We start from the raw sequence: 16709 nt of genomic DNA, 5'->3' as shown, positions 1-16709 counted from the left end.
CCCTTGATTTTCACCCTGTAACCCCTATGCAGGAATATGACGCTATCTATATATGTATAATTTTTTTATGTATATAATCTGCAATTTTCACACTGGCCACTAGTTCTAGTAAGGCTACTTTCACACTTGCGTTCAGAGCGGATCCGTCTGAGACGGATCCGCTCATACAATGCAGACGGTGTATCCGTTCAGAACGGATCCGTCTGCATTATATTGTAAAAAAAAATTCTAAGTGTCAAAGTAGCCTCAGACGGATCCGTCCAGACTTTACATTGAAAGTCAATGGGGGACGGATCCGTTTGAAAATTGAGCCATAGTGTGTCATATTCAAACGGATTCGTCCCCATTGACTTACATTGTAAGTCTGGACGGATCCGTTTGCCTCCGCACGGCCAGGCGGACACCCGAACGCTGCAAGCAGCGTTCAGGTGTCCGCCTGCTGAGCGGAGCCCAAACGCTGCCAGACTGATGCATTCTGAGCGGATCCGTATCCACTCAGAATGCATTAGGGCTGGACGGATGCGTTCGGGGCCGCTTGTGAGAGACTTTGAACGGAACTCACAAGCGGAGCCCCGAACACTAGTGTGAAAGTAGCCTAAGTCAGGAGGTAACTTTTTAGCAGCCATTATCATTATCAGGACAGGCAGAATTACAATCACAAGTAACACCTCTAGAAAGATAACACAGATGAACCATTCACAATAGGTGATATCACAGCTCATCTTCTCCCTCCTGACCTCTGCATACGTCACAGAGCATGCCTAGAAAACTCCTCCATAGAAGTTAGTGAGGTCCCCTCCTGACCATTGTGTCTATGGCCTTGAGGCTGCTCTCAAAAAACAGAAAATCTTACCAGGAGGAGGGTGGACTGTAAATGTAAATATGCAATATAGTCTGGTGTTTTAGGTCAAACCCAGTAATCACAAGGCTATAATTGGGCACAATTTTGAGAGAGAAAAAAAAAAAAAAAGGTCCATGACCCTGCATTAGGGCATATATCAGAAGAATGCCTTCAATATACAGGGCATTGATATGACCAATGCTACCACCAGTGCTTGTCCATAGAGAGGACATGACTCTGCGCCTGATTTTATGCACCTGTTTGCAATGGGTGTGGATGAATCACTGGATCAATCAGTCTGAACAAGTTTTCACATACTTTTGGCCACATCGTCTATAGCCACACAAGTGAATTACTTTTGGCATCAGAAAGTCAAGCATTTCTCCGGATACCAGCCATGTCCACTCTGGGGCTCGGTCTATTTTCAGCTTCAAACATCAGGACTGATGACAGAAAAGTATTATGATTACATGATCACATTTCAGGAAGCGCAGATGTGATCTTCATGCAAAAGCAATTAGCAGTATGCAAATTAACCTTGGGACTGATTCTGGTGCTATACAAAAACACTCACGTTGTAGACATTGCTTAAAGGGATTGTCTCACCGAGAGAAGACGTGATCTGGCAATCAGATTGGAGACACGTCTGGCATCTCTGGCCATTCATCCCCTTGCAGCAGTCAATAGAGGAGATCTGCAACACGCCCCAAAATCCACACCATTTCTTTCCCTTCACAGGTATAGGAAATGGAGATTTGTAAAACGCTACTTGTACTTGCATGCTCCCCATATCTGCCACATAGAAGCAAAACTTTAGGCATTATTCGCTGTCTCACAAAATGTTGAAAATGTACTGGGCAGCACCTCCTCCCCCCCCCCCTTCCCCCACACACACTCCTCGTCAGACCTTTAGAGGGAAGCATACTTTCCAGCTCCCTGCTTTTCAGCTTCTGGGGTGCATGGGGGGGGGGGGGGGGTCAAATGGGCTGCTGCAGCCAACGACTGGCTGCAGTGGTGACATGATGTGCCGCTTGGGGACACATAACCATGGAGGCCAGTCACCGGCTGCATTGACACATGTAACCCCATCCATTACTGAAGTTGACAAGCGGGGACTGGCATGCGGTGGACTGAAGGAGCCGAAACAGAGTGGCGGTGAGCAGGTAAGTATGCTTCCTAAAAGTTTGTGAAAGCTGGAAAGCCCCTTCCAGCTAAAGAAATGGGTTTGATTCTCAGCTCATTTATTACCCGTCTGCACTAACCTGTTTACCAAGACCTAAAATAAAACGTTCTGTTAAATGATCTCTTTGCCACCTATAATTCTGGTGAAAAACACAATAATGACACAAACAACTATTTTTATCTGCCTGTGATTACAGTTTTCGTAAGATGTATTTATTGTTTTTATAATTACAGGTGCCGTACTGTTTACATGTATATGGTACTTTGCATTGAGGGCATCTGTCAGCAGATTTGTCCCTATGACACTGGCTGACCTGTTACATGTGCACTCGGCAGCTGAAGACATCTGTGTTGGTCCCATGTTCATATGTGTCCGCACTGCAAAAAAATTATGTTTTAAAATATGCAAATTAGCCTCTAGGAGCAACGGGGGCGTTGCCATTACACCTAGAGGCTCTGCTCTCTCTCTGCAACTGCTGCACTTTTGTGAGAAATCTCACCATTGAAAGATGTATTTTTACGCTTAGCACAGAAATTCTTCTAAGAAATTTCCATACGCCTTGTATACTTACAATTGAATGGAATGGGTCACCTATTATTTTTCTCTCAATTACAACTTATCAATCAGACAGCAACACATTTACATTTTTTTTTAATCTTTTGTTATTTTTTGACTGCATATTTTTTACTTCCTATTTCTATGCAAGATTAGGAGGCAGCCATCTTGCCTGGGCTGTTAACAGCATTTAGATTTGCCACACAGGCCATAGACTGGAGGGGATTGTAGGCATGATCCGTGACCTTTGCAGGGGTCACCGTACAGGGAGGGGGAGTAGATAAGCTGCAAGTATCACCTAATTATGAATCGTTAACCCTGAGGTAACTATTCAAAGGTTTCGTCTGCCATTGTAATTCTGCTTGTGATGCCAATGAGATGACTGCAAAACAGTAATCCCTACAAATCAGGAGAGAGAGAGTTAAAAACTGTATTTAAAGTAATTTCTGATGACACATTCTCTTTAAGTGTTTATGCAATAAAAAAAATCTACCCCATTTTACATTGTATTTTCTTTAATGCATAATACACTTTTACGGATATCTTATCAGCTAAAGGGAGGTGCTATAGTAAAGACAATATGATAGCTAAAGCAAATAAAACAACTCCTACTCCATGAACAATATACTCTGCCAACTCCTGGACCCAATGCTACACAGTTACAAGGAATGTATTGGAGTATCTACAGTTGCAAGAAAAAGTATGTGAACCCTTTGGAATGATGGATTTCTGCACAAATTGGTCATAAAAGGTGATCTGATCTTCATCTAAGTCACAACAATAGACAATCACAGTCTGCTTAAACTAATAACACACAAAGAATTAAATGTTACCATGTTTTTATTGAACACACCATGTAAACATTCACAGTGCAGGTGAAAAAAGTATGTGAACCCTTGGATTTAATAACTGGTTGAACCTCCTTTGGCAGCAATAACTTCAACCAAACGTTTCCTGTAGTTGCAGATCAGACGTGCACAACGGTCAGGAGTAATTCTTGACCATTCCTCTTTACAGAACTGTTTCAGTTCAGCAATATTCTTGGGATGTCTGGTGTGAATCGCTTTCTTGAGGTCATGCCACAGCATCTCAAATCGGGTTGAGGTCAGGACTCTGACTGGGCCACTCCAGAAGGCGTATTTTCTTCTGTTTAAGTCGTTGTTCTGTTTTAACACCCATCTTCTGTTGAGCTTCAGCTGGTGGACAGATGGCCTCAAGTTCTCCTGCAAAATGTCTGGATAAACTTGGGAATTCATTTTTCCTTCAATGATAGCAATCCGTCCAGGCCCTAACGCAGCAAAGCAGCTCCAAACCATGATGCCCCCACCACCATACTTCACAGTTGGGATGAGGTTTTGATGTTTGTGTGCTGTGCCTCTTTTTCTTCACACATAGTGTTGTGTGTTTCTTCCAAACAACTCAACTTTGGTTTCATCTGTCCACAGAATATTTTGCCAGTACTGCTGTGGAACATCCAGGTGCTCTTGTGCAAACTGTAAAACGTGCAGCAATGTTTTTTTTTTGGACAGCAGTGGCTTCCTCTGTGGTATCCTCCCATGAAATCCATTCTTGTTTAGTGTTTTACGTATCGTAGATTCGCTAACAGGGATGTTAGCATACGCCAGAGACTTTGTAAGTCTTTAGCTGACACTCTAGGATTCTTCTTCACCTCATTGAGCAGTCTGCGCTGTGCTCTTGCAGTCATCTTTACAGGATAGTCATTCCTAGGGAGAGTAGCAGCAGTGCTGAACTGTCTCCATTTATAGACAATTTGTCTTACCGTGGACTGATGAACAGCAAGGCTTTTGGAGATACTTCTATAACCCTTTCCAGCTTTATGCAAATCAACAATTCTTAATCGTAGGTCTTCTGAGAGCTCTTTTGTGCGAGGCATCATTCACATCAGGCAATGCTTCTTGTGAAAAGCAAACCCAGAACTGGTGTGTGTTTTTTATAGGGCAGGGCAGCTGTAACCAACACCTCCAATCTCATCTCATTGATTGGACTCCAGTTGTCTGACACCTCACTCCAATTAGCTCTTGGAGGTCTCAGTCTAGGGGTTCACATACTTTTTCCACCTGCACTGTGAATGTTTACATGGTGTGTTCAATAAAAACATGGTAACATTTAATTCTTTGTGTTATTAGTTTAAGCAGACTGTGATTGTCTATTGTTGTGACTTAGATGAAGATCAGATCACATTTTATGACCAATTTGTGCAGAAATCCATATCATTTCAAAGGGTTCACTTACTTTTTCTTGCAACTGTATATGAATCACCCATTCACAGGTTTTTAGAAGCTTTGAGAACTAAAAAGAATTGAAAGTGACTAATGACACAAGAAGTCGCTACTCCCCGATCCAGAGAAACGTCCTCCATTAGTTATGGAGCTATATAGCCAAGTGTTGTTTGCCAAGGCACTAGATTCTCTTCTCTCAGGATGGAGTCGTCGTTATCGCTCTGATGCGGTCTAATCAATATCAAAGCCATGGAGAGACTCCACCTCGACGGAAGTGATGTTGATGCTGCCTCCTTGGCAAACCACACCCAGCGTCCACGCCCCTTAAGTAATGGGGGGAGGCACATATCCAGAATGGGTGGTCTGATTAAGATTAAAGAACAAAGCGGTTGACTGTCCTCTTTAAATAACTATAGGAATTACATATAAAACAGGTATGTCTATGTATAGGTATGAGCAGGTATATTCCAACGACTGCAGTACACTTAGACTGTCTACAAAAGCAGAGTAACTAATCTATATATGATATCTACCACTGGTCGTGAACAGAGCATTAGGTCTCATTCACACTTAAAGGGAGACTTTCACCATGAAAATTCAATGTCAGCTACAGACAGCATGTTATAGAGCAGGCGGAGCTGAGCAGATTGATATATAGTTTTGTAGGTAAGGATTCAGTGTAACTTAATGTAACAATGTATTTCTTTATATACAGTCCTGATCAAAAGTTTAAGACCACTTGAAAAATGGCAAAAAATCATATTTTACATTGTTGGATCTTAACAAGGTTCCAAGTAGAGCTTCAACATGCAAGAAGAAATGAGAGTGAGACAAAACATTTTTTGAGCATTCAATTAACTGAAAATAACGATTAAACTGAAACAGGCTGTTTTTCAGCTGATCCAAATTTTAGGACCACATGCCTTTAAAAGGCCAAATCTGTGCAAAGATGGATTCATTGTCATTTTCTTTCAGGTAGTCCCATGTTGTGATGGCAAAGGCAAAAAAACTCTCCCTTTTTTAACGTGGTCGGGTTCTTGAACTGCATAAGCAGGGTCTCTCACAGCGCGCCATCGCTGCTGAGGTGGGACGCAGTAAGACAGTCATTTGGAATTTCTTAAATGATCCTGAGGGTTATGGAACAAATGGTCAAGTGGAAGACCCAAAAAAAATTCATCAGCACTGAGCCGGAGGATCCAATTGGCTGTCCTTCAAGACACTGGACGATCCTCGACCAAAAATTAAGGCCCTTACTGGTGCTGACTGCAGCCCCATAACCATCAGACGGCATCTGAGACTGAAGGGCTTCAAAAACAGAAAACGTCTTTAAAGACCCTGTCTCCTTGAACGCCACAGAACTGCTCGTTTGGACTTTGCAAGAGAGCACCAAACATGGGACATTCAAAAGGTGGAAGAAAGTTTTATTCTCTGATGAGAAGAAATGTAACCTTGATGGTCCTGATGGTTTCCAACGTTACTGACGTGACAAGCAGATCCCACCTGAGATGTTTTCTACGCGCCACAGTGGAGGGGGCGCCATAATGGTCTGGGGTGCTTTTTCCTTCAGTGGAACAATGGAGCTTCAGGAAGTGCAGGGGCGTCAAACGGCCGCTGGCTATGTCCAGATGTTGCAGAGAGCATTCCTCATGACTGAGGGCCCTCGTCTATGTGGTAACAACTGGGTTTTTTAACAGGACAACACTACAGTACACAATGCCCGCAGGACAAGGGACTTCTTCCAGGAGAATAACATCACTCTTTTGGCCCATCCTGCATGTTCCCCTGATCTAAATCCAGTTGACAACCTTTGGGGATGGATGGCAAGGGAAGTTTACAAAAATGGACAACAGTTCCAGACAGTAGATGGCCTTCGTGCGGCCATCTTCACCACTTGGAGAAATGTTCCCACTCCCCTCATGGAAACGCTTGCATGAAGCATGCCGAAACAAATTTTTGAAGTGATAAACAATAACGGCGGAGCTACTCATTACTGAGTTCATAATCTTTTGGGAGGTGTGGTCCTAAACTTTTGATCAGCTGAAAAAGAGCCTGTTTCAGTTTATTCGTTGTTTTTATTAAATTGACTGCTCAAAAAATGTTTTGTCTCACTCCCATTTATTCTTGTTGCATGTTGAAGCTCTACTTGGAACCTTGTTAAGATCTAGCCATGCTAAATATGATTTTTTGGCCATTTTTCAAGTGGTCTTAAACTTTTGATCAGGACTGTATGTGCTCATCCTGGGCTTTGAAGTACAGAAGGCGGTCCTATCAGTGATTGACAGCCTTCCCTCTATAAGGCGGAGGTCCTATCAGTGATTGACAGCCTTCCCTCTATGAGGGGGAGGTCCCATCAGTGACTGACAGCCTTCCCTCTATGAGGGGGAGGTCCCATCAGTGACTGACAGCCTTCCCTCTATGAGGGGGAGGTCCCATCAGTGACTGACAGCCTTCCCTCTATGAGGAAGAGGTCCTATCAGGGATTGACAGCCTTCCCTCTATGAGGAAGAGGTCCCATCAGTGATTGACAGCTATCTATATATACACAGTGATAGAAGGAAGGCTGTCAATCACCGACAGGACCTCTACCTCAAAGAGGGAAGGCTGTCAATTACTGATAGGACGTCTCGCTGACATGAACGCCCAGAATTGGCACAGATATAAAAGGAATACATTATAAGTTACAGTGAATACTTTCCCACAAAACTACCATATCTTTTGCTCTATAAGACGCACTCCCCCCCCCCAAAAAAAAAGTGGGGGGGAAATGGCAGTGCATCTTATGGGGCGAATGCTGCCATTTAACACTGATACATCGGTAATGTATCAGCGGTGAGGGAGGAGGGGCTGGGGGCCGGCAACTGATATTGGAATGGCAGCGGGTCCGATGCAGCACTGTATTCTATTACACCGGGCCCCACTCACTGTAGTATTTATATGTAACCTGTAGGCATGGGAGCTTTGTTAAACTATAGAAATCCTCTGAAGCAGTATCGCAATCCACGTGGTACTCACTCCAAACTCCAGTAGCAGGCAGGTCGGGCGGCAGCGTAACGTCACTCACTACGTCACGTGCCTGCCCAGCCTGCTTCAGGGGATTTATAAAGTTTAACAAAGCTCCCATGCCTACAGGTTACATATGAATAGAGTGCAATATGATACAGTGCGTATCCACAGATCCACCATAACAGTGCGTATCCACAGATCCACCATAACAGTGCGTATCCACAGATCCACCATAACAGTGCGTATCCACAGATCCACCATAACAGTGCGTATCCACAGATCCACCATAACAGTGCGTATCCACAGATCCCCTCCATAATAGTGTCTTCCACAGATCCCCCTCCCCCATAATAGTGTCTTCCACAGACCACCATTAGTTCAAAACCCACCAAAAGCACACCTTTTGGTTCAAAATATATTTTTTCTTTTTTTTCTCCTCAAAAACCTAGGTGTGTCTTATGGGCCGGTGCAAAAAATACGGTATATATCAATCTGCTCAGCTTCCCCTGCGCTATACCATTTTCAGCATAACAGGTTCTGTTTAAGTACTTAATTACGTATTTGTCCTCCATTTAAAGCCCCAATTGCTGCATCATCGCAAAGAGAGAGATTCTGCCAAACAGTACAAGCTTCCATACTAGCATATTATATTATAGATACATAATACAGCCACTAGGAGGCAGCACGCCGGCTCTATAAAATTATTGAGTTGCTGGACCGGATCTCTCTCCCCTATGATGCAGCAGCTGCTTCCTGTCCTGTTTGGCATCATCCACTTGCCCTGACACATTCTTTCCTTACCAAGGCAAGTATGAAAGTGTGATTAATGTATATGTGTACTGCATGGGTACACATGAATGTATAAAATGTGTCGGGATGCAAGTGTGAGAGCTTCCGTTGGCTATATATTTCCCCTCTAATATGGGGTGATGCAAACGTTTCTCAGCACAAGAGCTGCAGGGGACGCCCCTCTATGATATTTTACACAGTATGAAGGAAGAATTATATTTGTTGGCGCACCATAGAGCAGGAAAGAAGTACCAGCACAATGGTTTTCACTGCTATGAATTGCTTCACTGGTATTATATCTGCGTTGACCATTTTAGGAGTTTTACAGCAAAGAAGCAGGCCATAAAGGGGATACAAAGTTACAGAGTAAGGGCTCATGCACACGACCGTATACCCTCCGAGACATACGGTCCGTGAGCGGCATACATCTTGCGCACGGGAGCGCACAGCATCATAGGTTACTATAATGCTGCGCGCATCGGGCCACCGGCGGGACTATTGTATTGCACTCATAAGATCATAAGACAATAGTCCCATGGGCAGCCCTATGCGCAAAGAATCATAGTAACCTATGTCTTGGAGGGCATACGGTTGTGTGCATGAGCCCTAAATGTGGGAAAATCCTGGCAAAAGAACAGATTCCTAGGCCAGTTTCAGGTAGCTGTTATTGCAGCCTCAATTTCTGACATGGCCTACAGAAGGGGCGGGCTATCTGCGGCACTCCAGCTGTTGTGAAACTACAACTCCCAGCATGCATACTTGCTCTGCTCTTCTCAGAACTCATAGAAATAAATGGAGCATGCTGGGAATTGTAGTTACAAAACAGTTGGAGTGCCGCAGATTGCCTACCCTCGGCCTAGAGTCTGACAATCCAAATAACATTACATACATCTGAATCACACAGTCCCCACACAAATGAAGCCACTCAAGAATGGCTTACAGGGATTTTCTGAGTTCCTTTTTTATTGCAGCAAAATGATAATCCTGTTAAAATAATAACATACCTTACCTTCCAGAGACAACTCCGATCCAGCACTAGTACACTGTCCTCTTCCTCAGGCTGCAGCTGTGACAATGGCTTGGTTACAGTGGAGACGCCTGCACACTGCTGCAGCCAAAATAATATTTCATGGCTGCAGTCCTGGAAAGAGGATGGAGTGGTGCCGGAGGAGAGGGAGCTTGGCAAGGTAAGGGTGCCTGCACACGATGTGGATTATGGGCGGTTTTTCCGCGTGGATTCATGTGCAGAAAACCCCAGCGTTATACAGTACCAGCAAAGTAAATGAGATCTGACAAATCTCATGTACACTTTGATTTTGTTCTTGTCGCTCGCAATGCCATTGGCTCATCCCAGTCACCGCCTGCCATTGGCTCCCCCAATTAATGATAGCCCCTGGTAAAAAGGGCTGATATTTTCAGAGGAATATCCAAGATCTGTACACAATTACTTGCCTAATTTATTTTGAATTGCATGGTTTAAAGGGCCCCTAAGCTTTTGAATAATTTTATTCGCAAGCTATTCTAAATGGTCCATAATTCATTTTTATAATATACTTTATTTACTTATTTTTCTGCTTTAGTGACCTAATAGGCACCTGAAGTTTAGGTGTCAATCACGCTTTGGAATCTGTACACAGCTGACATGTCAGAAGTGTACAGGTGTACCGATTCCACTGAGGGGCCGCAGTGAGCAATGTGCAGGAAGGAGAGGACACATCGGTGCTCCAGTCTATGCCAGTGCTCAATGCAGTCTATGCACATCGCTCAATGCAGCCCCACAGAGAAATCTGTACTCCCGTACCCTACGGATATTTAAGAGGTGTACGAGTGTACGTATTCCAAAGCCCTATAGACGCCTGAACTCCAGATGCCTATTAGGTTTGACTTAAAGTGAATAGGAGCATTACTGCAGTTAAAAGCCCGGTGTCCACTCCACAATGAAAGCTTCTTTCACACTTGCAGTAGCCTTTTCCAGCAGGCTGTTCCGCACGTCCACCGTGCCGTCGGAGGTCCGCTCCGGCTCCATTCACTATAAATAGGGGCGGGCTGGAGGTCCGGCCGCAGCACTGCAAACAAACCGAGAGGCAGCCGGACAAAAACCGCAGCGTGCACGTTGGACTTGCAGTAGCAGAGATCCAGCAGGCTGTTCCCCCGCCGAAACAGCCTGCCAGAAAATGCTACCACAAGTGTGAAAGTAGCCGAACAGAGCTGTGAGGTTCTGGTGCTGGAGACTGATCAGCGCCAGTGCAGGGTGTTGGAGTCCCGCCGATCTGATATTCATTCTGAAGACAGGCCATCAGTAATAAAACCCTGCACTTTTAAGCCTCATTCACACGTCAGCGTCCTTTCTCAAATCCGTGTCAGTGATGCATCCGTGAAGCTGTCTGTGAAGGATCGGTGTTGGGTCCGTGTGTCCGTTTTTTGCTGTCCGTGTTGCATCCATGGTTTTCACGGACCCATAGACTATAATGGACGTGATGAATCCGTGAACACTGAAAAAAATAGAGAATGCATCCGTGCTAAAAACACGGACCCACGGACTGTGCTAAAACACTGATGTCTGAATACACACATTAAACCGCAGACGTCCGTTAAACACTGACGTGTGAATGAGGCTTTAAGATTTTCTGACACCACTGAAACTATTGTCAGATTTGCAAGGTCACTTGTGACTTTCTTCTACTAAGAGATCAAAAGAAATGGAGCATCCAGGCGATTTTAAAATGATTTTTTGAGTTGTTATGGTTGCCTTAGACTAAAATAAAAACAAAGACTTTTTTGTGGTCTGCGCTTTCTTATTGAATTCAGGCTGAAATGAATTTATCACTGTTTTTTGCAAACACAACATTAAGGGTCCATTCCATTCACATCACACGTCCGTATGTGTTTTGCAGATCCGCAAAACACGGACACCAGCAATGTGGGTTCCGCATTTTGCGAATCGCACATCACCGGCACTCTCATAGAAAATACTTTTTCTTGTCCGCAATTTTTTTTGCAGAACTGAAGTGCGGATCCGGACAGCACATTCCAGCCCCATTAAAAATGAAATGGGTCCGCACCTGTTCCGCAAAATTGCGGAACGGCTGCGGACCCATTTTGCGGACGTGTGAATGCACTGGTATGTGAAGCACTGGTATATTGAGGACCTATTCTCAGGATAGGTCATCAATATCGGATTGGCAAGGCTGAACTTTTCACTGTTTAACTGCACACAGTCATTCACTTGAAAGTTGTAATTAGGCTACTTTCACACTAGCGTTCGGGCGGATCCGTTCTGAACGGATCCGCTCATAATAATGCAGACGGAGGCTCCGTTTACATTGCACCGCCGCAACATGCTAGATGGTGCACAGTTAAGAGGCCGAGTGCTGCAACCCGTTCAAACAACTTATCAGCGGTAGTGCCTGGAGTCGGACCCCCGCCTATCTGATACTGATGACCTATCCTGAGGATAGGTCATCAATATACTACTGCTGCACAACCCATTTTTAAAGGAGTTATGCCACAAGTATGAAACTTTTATTCACTCACTTATCATGAGAACTTTCTTTCCTTTCTGTGGGTGTGCATTAGCTCACATAAAACAAAGCACCTGTCCTGCATCTCCCAGGATGCACTGCAATTAGCTCGTTAGCCCCCTTCCTCCTCTGCATACAAAATAGTCCCTATAGCTGCAGAGATATGGCATGTAATGCCCTACCCAATTTATTTCTCTACTGTACAAAGAGGTATAGCTATATATTTTTATGAATTTAGAGAGAGAGAGAGAGAGAGAGAGAGAGAGAGAGAGAGAGAGAGAGAGAGAGAGAAAGAAAGAAAGAAAGAAAGAAAGAAATGTAGCTTTTCACCATGAGAGCACAACACTAGCACTAAGAGGAGAGGAAAGAAGCTACTGAGCATGTTAGTCCACCACTGAATGCAGGGGAAGGTGGACCAAAAGAATTAACAGCAGGGGGTGCTACCAATGAGAATAATGTACATAAACAAAACTATTTTAATGCATGCATATTGCAATAATGCTTAATTTGCACTGCACTATTCATTGCATAGTAATAGTTTTCCTGTAATGATCAAACATGAAATGGATCAACATCTGCATGGAGTTTGTATGTTCTCCCCATGTTTACGTGGGTTTCCTCCGGGTACTCCAGTTTCCTCCCACACTCCAAAGATATACTGATAGGGAGCTCCACTGGGGACAGCAAGCAATGATAATGTCTCTGGGAGTTATGGAAACAGCGGAACGCCGTGTGTTTCCGTAACTCTGCCTCTCCGATCCGCAGCTTAATGTGAGTTATTTCCATCTGAAAGTAGCCAAAGCCATTAAAGGCTGTGATTGGACAACCCCTACTTTAAATAGTCAGTGGGGTAATAAACATGTAGCCTCATATATACATAAAAAGTTAACGTGTAAGGCTGAGTTCACATCAGCGTTCAGCCTTTCCGTTCTCCCGTTATAGGAGCAGGAGAACGGAAAGGACGGATTTGGTATATAACTGAGCCGAACTGAGCCTACGGACCCCATAGACTATAATGGGGTCGTTAGGTTTCCGCTCAGAAGATTATTTTGGAGCGGAGACAAAAGTTGTGCGCGCAGTTTGGCTCAGTTATGTGCCGAATCCGTCCTTTCCGTTCTCCTGCTCCTATAACGGGAGAACGGAAAGGCTGAATGCTGTTGTGAACTCAGCCTAAATCGTCTCTTGTATTTAATTAGTCTAAACTTTTTTTTAACAGATTCTCACAAATAATAGTGGTTATTGACAAACATGCTTACAAAGCAATAAGATTTATTTTTTTAATCCTTTAACTGTTTGGAAGCTGCTTCAGTCATGTCTTTAATAAATGATGAGCACCCATATCCATTTATCATGCTAACACAACTGCAGAATTAGGCCTCCTGCACACAAACGTGTGCGCCCCATGGCAGTGTTGCGGGCCGCAATTCACGAACGCCGACCGTGGTGCAGCCGCAGAGGATCGCGTACCCATTCACTTTAATGGGTCTGCGATCCGGCCGTTCCGCAAAAAAAGATAGGACATGTTCTATCTTTTTGCGGAACGGAAGTACAGGACAAAACCCCACGGGAGCACTCCGTAGTGCTTCCGTGGGTCTCAGTTCTGTGCTACTGTTCCATTCCACATCTCCGGATTTGCGGACCCATTAAAGTGAATGGGTCCGCATCCGTGATGCAGAATGCCCACAGAACGGAACCCGTGTATTGCGTATCTGCAAATGCGGTCTTCAATACGGCCAGGGAGCGCACACTAGGCCTTAGGCTAGGGCTACACGACAAGTGTTGTGCGACTTCTTGTCGCAAAAATGTTTCCACCGGAATTGTGCCAAAATTTTGGAGCAAAATGGTGCATCTTAGTCCCCTCCCCTTTTCAAATCTCTGTCCAATTTCCACAAAGCCCCACCCCCTTTTCAAGCATCAAATGGCAAATATTTATTGCAGATCCATTAGTAAACCTGGGTCAGAGTGTACAAACCAGCACTGCAGGGGGCTAACGAATCATTTGTTATTGTGAAGCACATAAGATTGCCATACAGCTGCCTGCAGACATGAGAGCAGATGGACAACCCATCACTCATCTGACAGTATTTTTGGCCCATGGCATTACAAATGTGTAGAACCATGCACAGAGCAGAAATAGTCAGGTGCAACAATACAACACCTCTGGAGGCTCTTATCTAACTACAGATAGTTTGACAGCCAACAATAGTAATAATAATAATAATAATAATAATAATAATACAAAAACTCTACATTTTGACCAAAAATGATTCTATATTTGCAGCCCTTTTGAAAAGTAAGACAGTCAGATGTGATTTCATTCAGAGGAGGCTAGTGGTCTCAGCTGGTGATAATGGGCAGCTCTATCTCCATGACTCCAGGATCGGTTCATCCTTTTGGAGACAATCTCCACATCAGTCAGTGAAGTGGGTGGTGGATGATAAAAGACGACGTGACAGCCCCCATTTGTCAACACTGCCTCAGCTCAATCCCCAAGTTCTCAAACTCGGCGCTGCTGTCAAGCCTCCTCCTGGCAGGGAGCACAGCTAATCCTGCAGGACGCCACCACCCGTGCCCTGCACCCAGGAGCCATCTCAGGAACTTACAGCTCAGCTACCTGAAGCAGTTTCTAAAAGAAATCCTATTTGCACTGTAATGAAAGATAGGAGTGGGAGCCACTGCCTGGAGCCGAGGAGGCGGCAGCGCAGCCTGCAGGAGTGTGCACTTGTCTCTATGTGCGGACGGCTCCGCCTGAGAAAGGCGCCTTTTTTTTTTCATATGGAAACACGCGGATTGTGCACATTTCTACTCACGGTTTCAGGGGGTTGTGAATGACAGTCGCCATCTTGCTACAATGTAACAGAATATTGTCTGTCTCGGAGTTCTGAACGTTCGATAAGGGAGGGGGGCAAAGAGAGGGAGCCAATGAGCGCAGGCCCTACCGGCGTCGCAGCCAATGGTTGACGAGGGGGCGTGTCCTGGAAGGGTTGTTCTGCTAGGTATTAGAGAGCTGTCAAAGCACCAGAGGTCACTCCCTTGGGTGGCCGGACAGGGAGCAGTAGGGGAGGAGGAGGTAGAAGGGGGGACGTTTTACTAGCTGTTGTGCAGAAAGTACAGTCTTTGCCCAGAGCAGAGGGGTTAACACTGAGTGGGATGCGTTTTTGGGCACTTTACAGGAGGTGGGAACTCACTGCTTGCATTGCACTTGCTGCCCGTCATGCAGACCCTGGACTCCAGCCACAAGCTGCATGTGCCTGACATTTCTTTTCAGTGCCCACAGCTTTATCTTGCCTTAACCCTCCCCCACTTCTCTCCAGTTTCTTCCGATGGGCTCTTTGGCAATGATATATGACCCCCTCCACACACACTCCTCCTCCTCCCACCTCTGGCCCTAGATTTCTCAGTGTCAGCTAATCTCCTGCAGTCGGTGCTCCGGCATCACCGTGCACTAAGGGGTCACTTAATGTTGTCAACTCCAAAAAACAAGGTGACTGCAGCGTGCCTGTGCCCCCGCTCCCTGCCTTCTGTGCTGGGCACATACTTGGCCTCTGGAGACATTGTTTTGACAGGTGAAATGAAACACCAGCTGCAGTTTGGTTTCTGAGTTTTAAATGCCTATGGACAGAAGCAACACCGGCCACAATTTGCATGAAAGATCAGGTTTTTGTTTCTTTTAGAATGTTTCTGTATTTGCTCTAAACATAAGGGTTTGCATGTAATAATGTAAGGGTACTTTCACATTAGCGTTTTTTTTTTCCAGCATAGAGTTCCGTCACAGGGGCTTTATACTGGAAAAGAACTGATGCGTTTTATCCTCATGCATTCTGAATGGAGAGTAATCTGTTCAAGATGCATCAGGATGTCTTCAGTTCAGTCATTTTGACTGATCAGGCAAAAGAGAAAACCGTAGCATGTTATGGTTTTATCTCCGGCGAAAAAAAACTGAAGACTTGCCTGAATGCCGGATCCCGCATTTTTTTTCATAGGAATGTATTAGTGCCGGATCCGTCCTTCCGGTCTGCGCATGCGCAGACCTTTAAAAAGAAGAAAAAAACGGATCCGTTTTGCCTGATGACACCGGAAAAACGGATCCGGTATTGCAATGCATTTTTCTGACTCATCAGACATTTTGAAAATGCCTGATCAGTCAGAATAAATGGCATCCGTTTGCATACAGTTTGCCTGATCAGGCAGTCAGTTCAGGCAACGGAACTGCCTGTCGGAATCAAACAACGCAAGTGTGAAAGAACCCTAAGGCTACTTTCACACTCGTGTTTGGTGCGGATCAGTCATGGATCTACACAGACGGATCCGTTCAGATAATACAACCGTCTGCATCCACAGACGGATCAGTCTTGAACACCATTGAAAGTCAATGGAGGACGGATCAGTTTTCTATGGTGCCAGAATGTGTCATAGAAAACAGATCCGTCCCTATTGACTTACACTGTGTGTCAGAACGAATCAGTTTAGCTCAGTTTCGTCAGATGGACACCAAAACGCTGCAAGCCAAAACGCCAGGTGTTAAAGTAGCCTAAGTAATTATTACATGTTGCAAAAAGTATTGACTACAAACTTTG

At 44.7% G+C, this 16709-nt stretch overlaps 1 protein-coding gene across 6 annotated transcripts in view; it reads right to left on the bottom strand.

Annotated features, from left to right (window-relative positions):
• Nucleotides 1-14977, bottom strand: part of DPF3 (double PHD fingers 3) — a 231301-nt gene extending 216324 nt beyond the window's left edge. For 5 of the 6 annotated variants that reach the window (XR_006387043.1, XR_006387044.1, XM_044271694.1 and 2 more), the window contains exon 1: nucleotides 14943-14977. Coding sequence is in view for 3 of the 6 variants with exons in the window: in XM_044271694.1 (XP_044127629.1) it covers nucleotides 14943-14974 (32 nt within the window). In the remaining 3 variants the exon portion in view is untranslated. The remainder of the gene's footprint in view (nucleotides 1-14942) is intronic. The other variant, XM_044271696.1, reaches the window with a different exon arrangement.
• Nucleotides 14978-16709: the final 1732 nt, after the last annotated feature.

Source organism: Bufo gargarizans, chromosome 11 (assembly GCF_014858855.1).
Source record: "Bufo gargarizans isolate SCDJY-AF-19 chromosome 11, ASM1485885v1, whole genome shotgun sequence".
NCBI lineage: Eukaryota > Metazoa > Chordata > Amphibia > Anura > Bufonidae > Bufo > Bufo gargarizans.
This window is presented reverse-complemented; position numbering and strand designations above follow the sequence as displayed.